At 46.1% G+C, this 17,535-nt stretch overlaps 1 protein-coding gene across 1 annotated transcript in view; it reads left to right on the forward strand.

The window, feature by feature from the left end:
* The window catches only part of LOC117067530 (acid-sensing ion channel 2-like), a 281,615-nt gene that overhangs the window by 259,813 nt on the left and 4,267 nt on the right, over positions 1 to 17,535 (forward strand). The window contains exons 4-8 of the mRNA XM_033184211.1: positions 6,402 to 6,552; positions 8,954 to 9,010; positions 10,898 to 11,051; positions 13,579 to 13,670; positions 17,214 to 17,293. Coding sequence (XP_033040102.1) covers positions 6,402 to 6,552; positions 8,954 to 9,010; positions 10,898 to 11,051; positions 13,579 to 13,670; positions 17,214 to 17,293 — 534 coding nt within the window. The remainder of the gene's footprint in view (positions 1 to 6,401; positions 6,553 to 8,953; positions 9,011 to 10,897; positions 11,052 to 13,578; positions 13,671 to 17,213; positions 17,294 to 17,535) is intronic.

Consider the following 17,535-nt stretch of genomic DNA (forward strand, 5'->3'; position numbering starts at 1 on the left):
GGATAACTACAAAGAAAACCACACTTAAGCGTAATGTAGTTTAAATCCTAAGAAGCAAAGATGGAGAGAAAAGCACAAAGGCAGCCAGAGGGAGAAAAGGGGGCATAATACCTGCAGGGAACAATAAAAATAATATGACTGATTCTCATCAGAAACAATGGAGGCCGAGACAGAGGAATAACACCTTTGAAATTTTGGAAGAAGACACTTATCAACCTAGAATTCTATCTACAGCCAAAATCTTTCAAAAATAATGAAAAAACTAAGACGTTGTAGGTTTCTTTAGTTGGTTTTGGGTGTTTATTTATTTGTTTGTTTTAGAGGAGTCTTATGCTCTGTCACCCAGGCTGGAGTGCAGTGGCACAATCATAGCTCACTGTAGCCTTGAACTCCTGGGTTCAAGCGATCTTCCCACCTCAGCCTCCTGAGTAGCTGAGACTGCAGGGGTGCACTACCACATCTGACTTTTTTTACTTGCTAGAGACAGGGTATTGTTACAGGATCTCTAGGGTGTTGATTTTTCTGGCTGGAAGCCTCTGTGGCCATGGTGCCTTTTCCTGAGTTCTTGTCCTGCATCCAGGAAGAATGAAGGATGCAGACAAGTGAAAGGAGATGAAGAAAAAGAAGAAGAAGGAGAAGGAGAAGGAGAAAGAGAAGGGAAGGAGAAGGAGAAGGAGATACGTTTTATTTTGTTAGAACAGCTCAGAGAAGTGGGTAGTTCCTCTCTGCAGGCAGCTCACCCCATCGAGTGTTCAGCTCTCAGCAGCAAGGAGGCCCTGGAGGGTAGCTCCTCTCTGCTGGCAGGTCGTCTCTGCAGCTCTCAGTGGAGAGGGTACTCCTCTCTGCAGCTGGTCATCCCATCGTCTCCAGCTTTCAGCAGAGAAAGTACTCGTCCTTGCAGCTGGTCATCCAGTCCCCTCGTCTCTGGGACCTCTTGGTCCTCCGGCCATCCTCTGTTCTGCTCTGGCCGAGCCCAGGGCTTTTACGGACCTCAGAGGGGAGGAAGTGTGTGCCGATTCATGCATGAGCAGCCATGGGTGGGCCTGGAAGGGGCACACTGAGTCCCAACTCCAGTGGCAAGACTGGCAGTCCATCCCACAGCCTTCAGGTCTTCCCTGGTCTGAAGGTGGGTCGTTACTGGGGACCTGCCCCCTTCCTGCCAGGAATCAGTCTGCCTCCTGCGGTACTTCATGGCCCCGGGCCTTGGCCCCCAACCCTGCTCCAAGTTCAGAGGAGGCTCCAAGAGCCAAGAGAGGCCAGGCAGTGGGAGCAGACACCCACCAGTCTGCAGGGATGGGTTGGGGTGGTCCTTTCTGGGGCCACTTAGGGTGCAGGCTACAGAGATGCCCAGGTCCTGCACTGGGAGGGCAGCTGCAGCTGTACCTGGGAGCTCCCACCCACCAACTTGGAAGGGGCAGAGCTCCCACTTGTTCCCTGCTCTTCCCTGCTTCCTGGAGTGGGAGGCCCAGGTCTGCAGCCATGGGTGCCACAGCTGCAGCTGCAACCGCAGGAAGGCAGATCCTGCCTGTTGCCAGCTCCCAGAAGAGCACAGGGAGGCTTGGATCCACAGCTGCAGTTTGGGTGGCTGTAGCCCTGTCCAGGAGTTACAGGAGGCCTGGGTCTGCAGCTGTGGGTGCAGTGGCACGTGAAGCTCCAGTCTTTACTCAGAAGGGTCAGGACTCCCACTGGCTCCATGGAGTATGCGCCCTAGCTGCACAGCTGCAGGGGGCATGATGGTAGCAGCCACTGCCATCAGTATCACTATGTTGCCTAGGCTGGTCTTGAACTCCTTGCCTTAAGGAATGAAACTGAGAAATTTTGCCACAAGTAAACCCATTCTTAAAAAAAAAAAAAAAAAAGTTAAAAGAGATTCTTCAGCCTGATGGGAAATGATATCAGATGGAAAATTCAGATCTGTAAGAAGCATGATGAACAATAAAAATGGTATATATGTGGATAAATATAAAACATAAGCTTTCTTTCTTCTTTAAAAGTCAATGGGCTGCTTAAGGCAAAAATAATATTAACAGTGTGACCAGGCACAGTGGCTCACGCTTGTAATCCCAGCACTTGGGAGACTGAGGCAGGTGGATCATTTGAGGTCAGGAGTTTGAGACCAGCTTGGCCAACATAGTGAAGGTCTGTCTCTATAAAAGTACAAAAATTAGCTGGGCATGGTGGTTCATGCCTATAGTCCCAGCTACTCGGGAGATTGAAGCAGGAGAATTGCTTAAACCCAGGAGACGGAGATTGCAGAGAGCAGAGATCACGCCACTGCACTCCAGCCTGGGTAAGAGAGTGAGACTTTGTCTCAAAACAAAAATAAACAAACAAACAAACAAAAAAACAGTGTATTATAGTGTTTATAACAGAGGTAGAAGTAAAATGTATGACACAAAAGCAATATAAATAGAATTAATAGAATTATATGTGAACCGGCATAATATTAATTCAAGGTATATTGTGATGTTAAGGATGAATACTGTAAATCCTAGAGCAACAACTAAAAATAATAATACAAAGAGGTATAAATTGAAACTCAAAGGAGAAAACAGAATGAACCATTAAAATAATATTCAATTAATCCAAAAAGAGTCAGAAGAGAGAGAAAAAAGAAGAAATAGAAATGGGGACAAATAGAAAACAAAGAACAACATGATAGCTTCAACCCAACTATATCAAAAATTGCATTAAGTGTAGATAGATCAAACCCTCCAGTTAAAAGACAGAGCTTGTCAGACAGGATGAAATACAACACTCAAATAGATGTACCTTAAAAACACATTCAAAAGGAGATGTACCTTAAATGTATAAAGATTCTGACAGTTAAAAGTAAAAGGATGAAAACAAAATAATAGAAAAAGATAAATAGTTAGAGAATAAAGCTGGCACGTCTGTTATCATGCAAAGTAAACTTCAAAACAAGGACACTGCATGAGATGATTATTCACAACGATGACAGGATCAAGTCATCCGGAAGACATAGCAATCCTAAATATGTATACGCCTAATAAGTTTCAGAGATACCCAAAGCAAAAATTGAGAAAACTAAAGGGAGAAACAGACAAATCCACAGTCATAATTAGACATTTTGATACTCCTCTCATAATTGATGAATAAGTAGACTAAAAAGTTAGTAAAGATATAGAAGATCCGAGCAACACTATTAAGCAACTAAACCTAATTGCCTTTTATAAAACAGTATGCCAACAGTTACAGAATGCATATACTTTTCAAGTGCACATGGAACATTCAACAAGATCGAACATTGATTTATTTTTCTGGTCCAGTATCATAAAAACATCTCAATAAATGTTAAAGAAATGAAACCATCGGGAGAATGTTTTCTGACCAAAGCATAATGAAATTAGAAATTATTAACAATAAGGAAAAATGGAATGCAAATTACCAACAATCAGGCATGAAAAGACATAACCATAGATCCTACAGACATTAAAAAATGGTGAGAGAATATTACATACAACTTTATGCCCACAAATTCAAAAATCTAGATGGAATGAACAAATTCCTTGGGGAAAAAACACAACTTACCAAAACTAGCACAAGAACAGAAATAGAAAATCTGAATGTCTCCGTATCTATTAAAGGAATGAATTCATAATTAAAAGTCTTCACACGCGTACACACAATCACCAGGTCCAGATGGCTTCACTGGCAAATTCTATCAAACATTTAAGTTAGAAATGGTACCAAGTCCATACAAATTCAGAAAATAGAGAAAGAGGAAACACTTCATAACTGCTTGCATGAGGTCAGTATACTCCCAATACCAAAACTTGACAAGGAGATTATAAGAAAAGTAAATTAAATACAATATGCTTCATAAACATAGATGCAAAAAACCTCCACAAGGTACTAGCAAATTGAATAGAGCAATATATAAGGAGGATAATAAATTATGACTAAGTGGAGTTTATCCCAGGAATGTAAGTTGGTTTCAGCATCTTCAGATCAATCAATACCATTCACTGTGTTAATAGAATGAAGAAGAAAAGTTGTGTGATCATCTCAATAGAAGTAGAAAATATATTTGCCAAAATATATATCATTGATGATAAAAACTCTCAGCAAATGAGAAATAAGACAGAACTTTCTCAATGTGACAAGCACATCTAAGAAAAACATATGCCTAATATATTATGGTGAAATAATGAACCCTCCTTCCTAAGATCAGGAACAAGGGAAGATACCCTCTCTCTCCAATTTTATTCCAACTTGATACTTTCTAGTTAATACAGCAGGGTAAGAAAAATAAATTAAAAATAATAATAAAGACTAGAAAGAAAGAAATAAAACTCAGCAACAAAAAAAGAATGAACTACTAATATGTGCAAAAGCATGAATGAATCTCAAAAACATGATGCTGAGAGAAAGAAGCCAGACACAAAAGAATGCATATTGTTTGATTCTATTTATATACAATACTAACACAGGCAAACCTAGTTTATAACAGCAGAAAGCATATTGGGGTTGCCTGAGGGTTGGCAGGGAGGAAGTGACTGCAAATAGGAAATTCTGGGGGTTCATGGAAATGTTCTATACCTGATTAGGGTAGTTGTTACAAGGGTGTATACACTTGTAAAAATTTATTAAATTGCACATTAAAATTGATGAATTTTATTGTATATCAATTATATCTTCTGAAGTTGATTTTAAAAAATAGATACCATTAAGAGAATGAAAAGGTAAGCCACAGACTATAGGTGGTATAGACAAAATATTTACAATACATGTATCTGACAAAGGACTTGAATCCAGAATATACGAACAACTCTTACAACCCAAAAGTAAAAGTAAAAAAATAATAATTTTTAGTGGACAAAAAAACTCAGACATTTCACAAAATATTATATATGAATGGCCAATAAACACATAAAATTGTGCTCAAAATCATCCATCAGGGAACCGCGAATACAAGTGAGACACAACTACATACCTACAAAAATGGCTAAAATCAAAAAGGTGGATGAAGTCAAGATTTGGCAAGGACATAGAATAATGAGAATTCTCAGACACTACTGGTGGAAATATAAAATAGAAGAACCACTTTGGATAACATGTGGGCAGTTTCTTATAAGGCTGTACCTATACCTATCTTACAAACCAGCTATTCCACTGCTAGCCATTTACTCAAGAGAAATTAAAACATATGCCTACAAAATGACTTATGTATAAATATTCATAGGAGTTTTCTCATGATTACCAAAAACTGGAAACAATCCAAACGCCCATGATCAAGTGAATGGATAAGCAAATTGAAGTGTAGTCATACATAATGCTGGAAAACTATTCAGCAATATAAAGGAAAGAACTCCCGGGGCAAACAACCATGTAGATGAACCTCAACGACATCATGCTGAGTGAAAGAAGCTAGACGCAAAAGAGCACATGGGGTAAGCTTTCATTTATATGAAGTTTGAGAACAGGCAAAGCCAACCTATGGTGAGAGAATTCATAACCATGATTACCCAGGTAGGTTGGGGACTGATTGGACAGGAACAGAAATGAACTTTCTAGGGTGATTTAAAATGTCCTCTATCTTGGTTAGTATGCTGGTTACATGGGCGAACACATTTTTAGAATATATTGAATAGTGTACTTAATGTTTGCACATTTTATTGTGTTTTTATTCTTTAATCTTAAAAAATGGATATAAAGGACTTAACACATAGAAAGTGCTCAACAACCATTATTTTCCTCATCCTTCACCCTTCCCATTCCCACTAGGCAAGTACCATAGATGCTAGGAGAACATTTATGATCGCTGGACCTCTGAGAATAGGAGTGTAATTTTCTTCAAAGGGAAAAGATGCCGTCTACAGCATGACCTGGGGAGTCTCTCTAGTCCAGGCCCAGGACTGTAAATAACAAGGATAGTGCCTAGAGCCATTTCATTCTGAATCTTCCTCTGGGTTTTGTCCTCCAGGTCTAGGTCTGGGATTCCAATGTTTCAAACCAAGAGGGTGGAATTTAGTTGGGTCTTTCCAAGAGATGCGAGATGACAAAATGTGGGATGGGAAGACATGATGGGGTTAAGAGACTCTCAGGAGAACCACATTTAAAGAAGGTTATAGAAGCTAAGTTAGGGTGGGGCCTGATGGTGTGCCCCTGTAGTCTCAGCTACTAGAGAGGCTGAGACAGGAGGATCGCTTGAACCAGGAGTTCAAAGCCAGCCTGGGCAACATGGTGAAACTTTGTCTCTAAGAAAAAAAATTAAAAATTAAGATAAGGTAAGTAAACTAGTGTTGGAGCCAGATGTTGAAGATCTATAAAGTTAATGGTATTTAAATGCTTAATAATTGTTTTTTGTTGAGTAAGTAAATGAAGGAGTTACTGAGTCTGTTGAGGCTGACTACCGCCTACTCCTTCCTGTCTTGCAGCTCACATACCTGCCCCCACCGTGGGGTGAGTGCCGATCCTCAGAGATGGGCCTCGACTTTTTTCCTGTTTACAGTATCACCGCCTGTAGGATTGACTGTGAGACCCGCTACATCGTGGAAAATTGCAACTGCCGCATGGTTCACATGCCAGGTCAGTGCCAGGGCAGGGTGGCCACAGGGCCCCTGGGATCTGCCTGGGACCTGCCTTGCATTTCTCATCCTAATGGGAACCACTTCACCCACTTTGCTAGGATCCAAAAAGATGATGTTCTGGGAAGACTCTGTTATTTGGTGCCTATTTAGAGGGCAGGTGGAAACTTCTAGTCCAGCAACCAAGACAGCATCCTGCTATCCAGAAGCACCCAGTGTTGGGGGAATGTCCATCCCAGTGTTCAATGTTTGCCAATTGTCTGCTGCTCTTACCTCTGAGAATTTAGTGTCCAGACAACTGGATGTTTGCAATTCTTACAGCTCGTGTAGTACATGTTTGAGCATCCAGATGTTTCTTTCTTTCATCCAGATGTTTCCCTTTTGGTGTCCAAATGTCTAGCACTCCTTCAAATGAGGCAATAGTCTATTAGCCAGCAAATAAATGTGCATGTAATGACACCTCTGTTGCCACACTAACAATGCATGTGGCCATCTCATGCAGTTGGCATACCAGAAGCTGAAGTGCAAAGTGGAAAGCTGATCTGGGGAGGAAGAGCGTGGTGTTGCAGCCAGGACACATGAATGGAGACTTGGTTTCTAATTTAGGCTCTTCCGCTCATTTACTGTGTGACCTGTTTACTAAACCTCTCTGTTCTCACGTTTATGGTCTTTAAAACACAATCATCAGCTGTTACAACGTGAAAATTAGGCTAGGATATAAAAATGTTTTGTAAACTATAAAAGTCAGTGGTTGTTATTTAGCATATTGGAAGAGGGCACCAAAAGTCATGTTGACTGAAGACCTACTATGTGCCGGGAATGTTGTTATTGTATTTAGTAGCTGTTATTTCATGGTTATATCATACTTTATTCAATTTTACTTAACTAAATCCTTATACTGGACATTTGGTTCATTACCAATTGTTTTCTGTTATAATCCATGCTGAAATGAACATCCTCATTTCCACATTCTGAATTATTTCATTAGTTATCAGCAATTTCCTTAGTAATCTAAGATTTAAATTACTGATCTTTAAAATTGCCTCTGTCAAAAGGGACTTTGCCAAAATGATTAAGGTTACCAACTTTAAGTGGGGGAGATAATCTAGGTGGGCCCAAATCTAATCAGAGTCCTCAAAATCAATCCCCCTTTTCCAGCTAGGGTCAGAAGGAGAAGTGACTATGAAAGAAGGGTCAGAGAGATGCAAACTTGTTCACTTTGAAGATGGAAGAATGTGGGTAGTCAATGCATGTGGGTGGCCAATGAATGTAGGGATGGTCTTTGGAAGCTGAGAAAGGCGAGGAAATGAATTCTCCCCTACAGCCTCCAAAAAGCCACCCAACACCTTGATTCTGGACCAATGAGACCGATACCTAACTTCTGACCTACTAAGTTGTAACGTAATAATAAATTCATATGTTTTAAATAATAGTAAAATAAAATGGCCTCTGAGCTTCCTAGAAGACAGAGCAAACAGGGAAACATGTCAAGCTGTTGTTTTTGGAAAGGAGAAAGTTTATTAACTCTTCAGCTCTGAAAAAGGATTTTGGGGAAGTGATAAGGAAAAAACATTATGGTGGACTTTAGCACTTGGTAAAAGAAAGAAAAAAGATCCTGGGTTTCTACAAAGAGAGCCCAGCAAGGAGAATCCAGCAATGGGGAATATTATTCACCTGATGCTCAGACTACGCCACCAGCCAGTGAGGTTTTCCCCACCAACCCTTAGCCAAAGGCAAGCAGTAGAGGTGTCAATCACACCCATGACACTAATACTGACATCTCAGTGACTAATGTGGAATTATGAGCAAAGCAATGAAGAAACACAAAGCAACCGTTGTTCCCATACAGCAGTGTGGTTGTGCTGAGAAGAGCTCTAGGCTCTGGATCAGACTGACCTCTGTTCAAGGCCCACCTCCATCACTACTAGGCTTGGTGTCCTGGGAAGGTAAGATGCTTAAGCCTCAAATTCTCATGGGTAAAACAGATATAGTACTTCTGACTTCAAAGGGTGCCTGTATGGGTTAAAGAAGATGATGTATAGCCAGGCTTACAAAGTGCTTACCACCACCTCCCTAGTCTCAATCTCAAGGTGAGCTCACCTGTCATCAACAAGAGCTGGCTGGACCTACAGAGAAACATGGGAGAAGTTAGCCATACAGATCCTACTGTCTCCTGCTCAACGAGGTGAACAGCCTGCCCAAGCTTACATAGCAGATCAGAAGCCAGCCTTCCAGCTTTGGGGTGCACTCTGATCCAAGACTCTCTTCGAACTGCCCACTGGCAGGCCGCTGCCCCTTCAACTGCCAGGAGGCACTCCCTTCCCTAAGCCCAAAGCAGAGGAGGTGTTGCTGACATGAATGTTCCTGCCTGAGTAACTCCGTCTGGTGTTTCTTCTTTGCAGGGGATGCCCCTTTCTGTACCCCTGAGCAGCACAAGGAGTGTGCAGAGCCTGCCCTAGGTCAGTACTCAGGAGACAGGTGGAATCATGGGGGCAGGGCGCCTGAGACTGAGATCCAGAGGATCATCTGGGCGTGGGGAAAGATCAAGTGGAAGAAGGAATAGAGAGAGGATGAGAAGAAAGCGGCTGGCTGAGTGGAGTTGCTGCAGAGATGAGAGAGGGAGATGGAGAGGAGGAAGAAGAGGAGGTTGGGGAGGGAATTTGTGCAAGAGGATGAGGGCTGGAAATGGAACTGGGGAGAGAAAGGAGGTATGGAAGGTGGAGATGGAGAAGGAGTAGGTTTCAAGGGAAATGGAGGGTGCTAAGGAAAGCAGGGGAGAGGACAGAGGTGGAGAGAGGATAGACAGTGGGCAGCCAGGTGGGCACCAGAGAAGCTTGGCAATACCTCCCCTCACACAATCTGATGGTGTCTACGTGGGGAGGCCAAGGTGATTCTGAAGTCACATCTTTCTTCTGCTCCATTGAGCCTGGGGGAGGTGGAGGAGGGCTGGAGAGGTAAGGTCAGATTTGCATTGCATGTGTGCAAATGGAAAACACAGAGCACACTCCTTCCTCCTCCCCAAGGAGCCTGCTGGGGGTCTGCCAGTTGGAAGAACTCTGCTGGTTCCCCAGCTGGAAAACTAGGAGGGAGAGAGAGTGCACAAACAAGCTGCCACCCCAAAGCTAGGCCCACTCTGCATGCTCGCCTCTCTCTGGACCCAGGAAATGGCTTACAATCAAGACAAGCAGACTTTTTAAACAATGTGCACTCAAGTTCGTTCAGCATCTGCACTTGCTTGGAGCTCAGTGAGGCAGTGTTGGCCTCAGGTCCGGATACCTCCAGGAGGACTAGAGAGGGAGGCCGGGCTGAGAGGGGAGGGAGTGACTTCTGATGTGTGCAAAGACTCAGCAAAACCCAGGGTAGCCTGAAACACTGAGGTGGCTAGAGGAAAAAGGGAAGGAGGTATTAAAGAAAAAATCACTCTGACACTAGTTACAATGGTAAGGAAGTCTTTATTCAGGGGAATTGCAACAGGTGTCAAGAGTATCACAATAGGGGAAAGAGATGGGACTCAACTCAGAATACAGCCAAGACAGCTGGAGATTCATGGCCATCAAGCAGAGCCAGGGCTCAGTAGATGTAAAATTACCCAGAGAAAACCTCAAAGGTAGGGGAAATCTGCTGACGGCAGGCCAGGCTGACCAGATATCAAGGGTGGGGGATTCTGTCTAAACTGACTTTGGCAGGATTCTTGCTAAAACTGGGCTAGGCAGGCCCAGCACGGATGGGGGCCAAGGTCAAGGCCTAGTCGAGAATAGGGCTCTGAAGAGCCTGGCTAAGTTTGATCAGGGAGAAAGTCTTTGTCAGAGGGAAATGATGCCTTAAACGTTATGTCTAATTGGAAGAAGAGAGGAGAGGGCAGGAAGGGTTCCAGATGCAGGGAGTTGCCTCCAGGGAAAGGAATGAAGGATCTTTGCCTGCATCCTAACACACCAGGCAGAGGGAGCCCTGGCAGGATTAGCACAGAGCCCTGGGTTTCAGGTAAAACGATCTCCCATATTTGCTTTGATGGTGGCCCACTCTGTGGATGAGAATACTGAGGCTAGGAGCAGGGAAGAAAGCCATGGGAAGCTGAGGGCACCGGGACTCTCTTGGAGACCTCTGCAAAAGTGGTCACATTTCAGTAATGTTTAGAGTGACATGACAGTTAAAGGAAGCAGAAGGAAAACAAGATCAACCTACAGCAAAAGCCCAGTTCCCCTCTCTCCACAATCCCTGCCCCTCACTTTCCCCGGACCAGCACCCCTTCCCAGCTCACTTTTCAGCTGCTAGAATCCAGATACTCTGGACCCTTAGAAATCCCAGTCCCCACATCTGACTAAGCCCCACCTCGCTCTCCCCTCCAGGTCTGCTGGCGGAAAAGGACAGCAATTACTGTCTCTGCAGGACACCCTGCAACCTGACCCGCTACAACAAAGAGCTCTCCATGGTGAAGATCCCCAGCAAGACATCAGCCAAGTACCTTGAGAAGAAATTTAACAAATCAGAAAAATATATCTCGTAAGTTTAGTGGGCATGGTAGGCAGGAGGAAGGGGGAAATGGATAAGGAGGAGATTGGAGGCAATCAAGGAGGGAAGCAGAGATAAGCATTTGGTTCAAGTCAGCAAACATTCATTGAGCACCCTCTGTGTGTCAAGCTCTGCTTCATGCTCAGACTACAAAGACAAAGATAAGTAAGACACAGCCGCTGCCCTTAAGGAGCGTGCAGTCTTACAGAGAGACAAGTACACACTGAATGGCATATAGGGTGACTTTGGCTATCATAGGGGGATGCATATGGAAGGAGAGAATGATGGCTTAGCTGCAGTTTGCAAAGAGGTGATATCAGGGAAAGCTTCAGAGATTTTTTTTTTTTTTGAGACGGAGTGTCGCTCTGTCGCCCAGGCTGGAGTGCCATGGCGCGATCTCGGCTCACTGCAAAGTCCACTTCCCAGGTTCACACCATTCTCCTGCCTCAGCCTCATGAGTAACTGGAACTACAGGCCACCACGCCCGGCTAATTTTTTTGTATTTTTAGTAGACATGGGGTTTCACTGTGTATTAGCCAGGATGGTCTCAATCTCCTGACCTCGTGATCCACCCACCTCGGCCTCCTAAAGTGCTGGGATTACAGGCGTGAGCCACCTCGCCCAGCCCAGAGATTTTTTTAAAGGATGTATAGTTTTCCAGGCAGAGCTTGCACATTCTATTCCCTCTGCCTAGAATTCTTTTCCTCCCGCCCTCCACCTAACTGCTTCCTCCTTAAGCGGGTCTCCAATTAAATGTCATCTCCAGCCAGACATGGTGGCTTATGCCTGTAATCCCAGTGTTTTGGGAGGCCAAGGCAGGAGGATTGCTTCAGGCCAGGAGTTCAAGCTCAGCCTGGGCAACATAGTTAGACCCTGTCTCTAAAACAAATATAAAACAAAAATAAAAATAAAATTGAAGTTATCTCAGGCATCTAGATGAGGTGCACTCCTGTTATTTTTCTCTCAAAGTCCTCTTGTGTTTTCCTTTATAACACTACAGCATGTAATTACATATTCATGTTGTGTTTCCTTATTTATTACCTGTCTGCCCCACTAGATTGAAAGCCCCCTGAGGGCAGGAAACTATCTTTTTTGTTCTCTGTTGTCTGCCAAATACTAGTGGAGTGTACGGCACAGAGTTGGCACTCAAAACAATGTGTTTTAACAGAATAAATGAATGGAAGCATGGGAGAAGTGGGTGTCCTAGGCAGAGGCTCAGCAGAGACCATCAGCACAGGGCAGAAGAGAAAACTTCAAAGGGGAGCATGGATGTGTCAGAGCAAGAGAGTCTTGTAGGCTGAGCCGAGTGGGCGCAGGGAGTGGGCTTTATCCTAACAGAATAGGGATCCACTGAAGAGCTTTCAGAGGTGAGTGACAGACTCAAATTTGCATTTTCGACCACTGCTCCCCAATAGGTCAAATACTGTGCAATGATGGAAATGTTCTGTGTCTGCAGTGCCCAGTGGGGTTGCTGCTAGCCACATGTGGCCAACGAGCATTTGAAATGCAGCCTGTGACTGGGGAGTGGAACTGTAATTTTATTTAATTTGAATCAATTTAGCAGTTTCAGAAAGATCCTTCAGGCGGCGATAGAGAAGACAGGGGAAAGGCAGATGGGAAGAAGGGAACTGTTAGGAAGCAGCTGTGGCAAGCCAAGCAAGAGAGGGTGATACTTTGAACAGCTGCCCTGCGAGCCCTGCTCACGGAAAGAATCTGCTCCTCTCTTCGCCAGCCCCTCCCTCTTACCAGCACTGTCTCCAGACTCCCATCCTCAGCCAGCTTTTGCTCAGTGGGTTGAGAACAAGGGGCACTGAAGGCATTGTGAGCACATTGGAGGAGACGGGAATTGTAGGAGATGCCAGGCCCTGCTGCTTGGCACAGTCTGCAGGCAGTAACAACTTTTACTGCCAAGATGTGTCTCACTCACACACCTGCCCAAAGGAGCAAAGCAAGCCGCTGTGCTTCTGCCAGAACACCCCCCAGGCAGATACAAGTTTGCTCCCTGCAAACCTTCCCTGACTTCAGCAATTGACTCGACAATGCCAGAACAGGGCCTCCCACCAGGAGGAGCTTGTTATAAATCCCAGGGGGAATTTAGGGGGTCTCAGGAGTGGGCAGGGGCTACCCTTGAGGTCAGCTGGAGCAGGCACCCTAGCCAAGGCAAGCCATGTCAAGAGATTACTGAAACTCACCTTCATGCTGAGGACCAGGCAGTCCCTTTGGAGGTGCAGAGGCCTGGAAGCCAGGCAGGACTCCTGCAAAGGGTGCAAACAGAAAGCAGGGAGACAGAAATAAGGAACAAAAGGAGGTAGCTGATGTAGGCCTCCAGAACTGGGCTGGGAGTCAGGCTTCTTGACTTGAAGCCGCAGCTCTGCCACTAACCAACTCTAATTTCCGGCAAGCTGCCTCACTTCCTGGGTCTCCGTTTCTCCATCTTTCCATGGGAAAGCTGTATTAGATGCTCCCTGTGAATGCTGATAGCTCTAACCATGTATGGTACTGACTATTCTCTCTGCAGAGAGAACATCCTTGTTCTGGATATATTTTTTGAAGCTCTCAATTATGAGACAATTGAACAGAAGAAGGCGTATGAAGTTGCTGCCTTACTTGGTAAGTTGGTGTCTATTGCACAAATTTCCACATCTCATAGAGGGTGGGAGGGAGGATGCACAGGTGGATGGGAGGCAAGCAGACAGACACATAGCCTTGGAGGAGTCTAACCTTTTAATTTACTAACAATTGCTCCCTCTTTCCTTGCACTGCTCCTCTCCCAGAATGGAAAGAACCCCAGTGGGGTGGAATTTCAGGCCCGATTTATTCCCCAATCTTGGCTTCATTTTCCCCATCTATGCAATGAGGAGGGTCAGCCTAAAGGCCTCTGGGCCTTTCCAGCCTTGCACACTTAGAATTCATGGTCTTCTGCCCCAGGTTGCAGTCAGGATCCTGGGGCCATGAAGAGGGGGAAGAGGTATCAGAAGGAGAGAAGGAGGGAAGGCTGAACTGTGGGTGGTCCCAGGTGGGACCTGGGAGGTAAGGGTCCTGATGGAGCTTCACCCCAAAAGCAACGTTGCTGCATCCAGAAGGCCAGGTGTCCCCTGGACTGAGAGTCATTTGTCAAACACAAACGAAGGGTCACTCTCCCCAGGTATCTACAAACCTGCTGCCACCCCATACAAGTTCACATGAGCTCCCGGCCCCAGTGGCATATGATGGATACAGGGAGCTAATTTCCATCCTACCCCAGCCCAACCCAAAACTCACAAGACCCCTAAGAGTGCACAGTTAAAGGACTTGACTCTCGAGCACTTCTCTCAGCTCCCACTCACTCTCAAGAAAGGATCTGATGCCTGTGCCCCAGAAAGAGAAATAGCTGTTGTCTCCATGAGCTGCACCAGGTGACGTTAGCATTTTGGAAGGGGCAGGTACTTACTACCTGGCTTCTCACACCAGCTATGAGAATATGGACAAGTAACTTTACCTTGCTGAACCTCAGGTTCCTCATCTGCAAGATGGGTTTAATAAAACCCACTTTATGAGCTTGTTGTGATGGTTAAATGTGATAAGCCCCTAGCCCAGAAAAGGTCCATAAATAGTAGTTCCTGGCACCTGGACAGTCACTATGCCAGGGACCCAGGGCTCAGCTGCTGTGTCCAGGGGCTGGCTAAGCATTTCTACACTTTCTCCAGGAGGCTGGGGACTCCCCACCATAGCTCGGTCCCAGCTGGGTTAAAGTGGCTGTCACTCAGCCTCAGAAGTCATTGTGACCAAAGGTAATGAGCCAAGAGACTCATGTCCTTGGCCCCACCAGAAACATAGACCCCTCACTCACCCCTGTGCTGGCCTTGCCCTTTATTTCCATAAAGAGGACCCAGGACAGGCCTCTTCCTACCCTCTGCCCTCCCCTAGCATAGGCTCACAGTCTTTCTCTGTCTCTCTGCTCTCTCTATGTGTGTCTCTTTCTTTCTCCCTCTCTCTCTCACACACACACACACAGAGAGAGAGAGAGAGAGAGAGAGAGAGACATAGAGAGCAAGAAGGGCCTGAGCTCTGAATCTGTCGTGTCTGCATCAGATATGAGCTTGTTCCCAGCATCGATCGTGTTCCCACCCAGAATAGCCGGCTGAGGAGCTCATGCTGCCATCTGGACCTCCTGTGATGAGAGCGTGTGCCGCTTGCAAACCCTCAGTCATCAGGCCCTTCTCTCAATACCGCGTGGCCCTTTCTCACCCCCTAGTGTCCATGCACATGCACGCTACACAGCGTTCACACTACCCACAGTGTACCCCACCCCAGTCTGCACACACACGCACCAAACCTACAGGTTCATGCACCCACGGTGGTCCAGGACCACACACACAAATGCACACCTCTGCAGCCCCACATGCCAATCCCACAGCTACAGAGACACACCCATGTACACAGCCCCCACACAGCCCCATATACACACACAAGCACACCCACACTACATGCTCTACACACTCAGACACACTCTGCTCACCTCCACAGACTCACACTCACACACACTTAGACACACTCAGAGTGCCTAAAACAGACAGGGAGAGCCACCTACATAAAACCATGGACAGCCAGACCTCCTGCCTGCTTTTATACAAATATGTGCACACACCCTGGACCCTGGCACATACCCCGCACTCTACCACTACAGACTCACACTGCACGTGCACATCACATGCCTCCCACGTGACATACATATCCATTAGAACACAGTCTCCAAGAAGCCTCCATTAAAGACATGAGAGGGAGCGGTGATGGGAAAGGAATGAGGGAGAGCCTTTTTGAGCCATTTTGAGCCCAGCACCAAGTTCCACTGGGAAGAGCCCTCTCCCCACCATCTCTGTGGTTCACCTGACCACATGGGTGCGGGACCCCACCCAGCCATAAGCTGAGAAGGAGTGGGGCAGATCTGCCCACCAGAGAGTTCTCAGGCCAAGAGGTCAACCTGGCATCTCCAAGAGAACTGACCAGCCACCCCGAACTCTGCCCCCCAACCCCAATTCCTGCCCCTCTTTCCAGAGACTGAGAGTCTTAGAGATTAGGGCTAGAAAGAACTTCATAGTTCATCTCATCCAATCCCCTCCATCCTGCCACCACCACCAAATGTCCTTTGGAGGCAAAGCTCCTCAGAAGGTCAGGGCTTATGAAAGCTACACAACCAGTTGGTGGCCACTCTCTGGACTCAGAGCCTCAGAGCCCTCGACTCTGCCACACTGCCTCTGCAGCAAAGCATCTTAAGCTTTTGGGGACTCAGAACCCCTGTTAAAAACTGGTAATAGCTATGGACTCTTCTGCTACAAATGCCCAAGCACACACATTTCACATTCAATTTCAGGAGAGTCTCCAGCCATCTGAACTACTCCCAGGAAAGTGGTTCTCAAACTCTGGTGGGCCTGAGAATGCACCTCACCCCCAGCAGAAACTTAAAAATCCTGACATCCAGACCCCAACCCCAGAGGCTCTGATACTATTGGCCTAGGTGTATCCAGGCAGCAACACTGATTACAGTTCTTCCAGGAGAGTTGGATGCAGGGGGATCTGAAGACAAATCCAGAAAAACTTTGAACAATGGGGGCCTATAAACCCCAGAGTAAGAACCTCAGCTCCAGAAAGAGTCAAAATTGCACACTAACTTTTGGATGGGGGAGAAAGGAGACACCTATGACCTTATCCCAGGGGTGGGAGGTGCCCCAAGGTAGCCCTGAAGCCCATGCCGTGATTGGATTGGTGGGGGGGCATCTCCTCCCAAGACTCCCACCCAGGGCACCTGCCACCAGTCCACACACATCCTAGCTCTCTATTCTCCCTATTCCCAGCCCAGAGTCAAAGCAGGACCCAATCGGTGTGATTCTGAGTGTAACCGAACAAATCCGTTAGCACTGTGGGTCATGAGATCTAATCTAAGCCCTTCCAATAAGCCATCAGCTTAGTCCTGACCCTACTGAATGCTGAAAAACAGTGGCTCTCAGAGCTGTGCGGTGAGGGAAGGAGCTGTCAAAGGCCTGGACCTCCCACAACAAGGCCCAAGCTCCCCGTGGAGGGGGCGCCATTCAGAAGGTCTGGGTTGCATCTCAGTCTGTTCACCCTTCCTGGAAGCTGCATAAAAGCAAAGCTTTGGTCTTTTCCCTCTCTCTCCAGGTGATATTGGTGGTCAGATGGGATTGTTCATTGGTGCTAGTATCCTTACAATACTAGAGCTCTTTGATTATATTTATGAGGTAAGAGTTGGGATTCCCTGCAGGGAAATGACCGCTTGCTGGTGCCCTCATGGTGCTCCAGGTTCAGAAACACGGTAGAAGGAAGGCGGTGCCTCTCTCCATGCAGAGTCTGCTTCCCCTCCTGTCCACTGATAGAGTCCATCACTGAAGCCCAGGCACCGTGGGGCAAGGGGATGGGAGTTTATTGGGGGGCGGTGGACATAAGAGAAACACAGGCCTGTCCTCTGGGAGCTGGAACAGCA

This window comes from Trachypithecus francoisi, unplaced genomic scaffold (assembly GCF_009764315.1).
Source record: "Trachypithecus francoisi isolate TF-2019V2 unplaced genomic scaffold, Tfra_2.0 Lachesis_group20, whole genome shotgun sequence".
NCBI lineage: Eukaryota > Metazoa > Chordata > Mammalia > Primates > Cercopithecidae > Trachypithecus > Trachypithecus francoisi.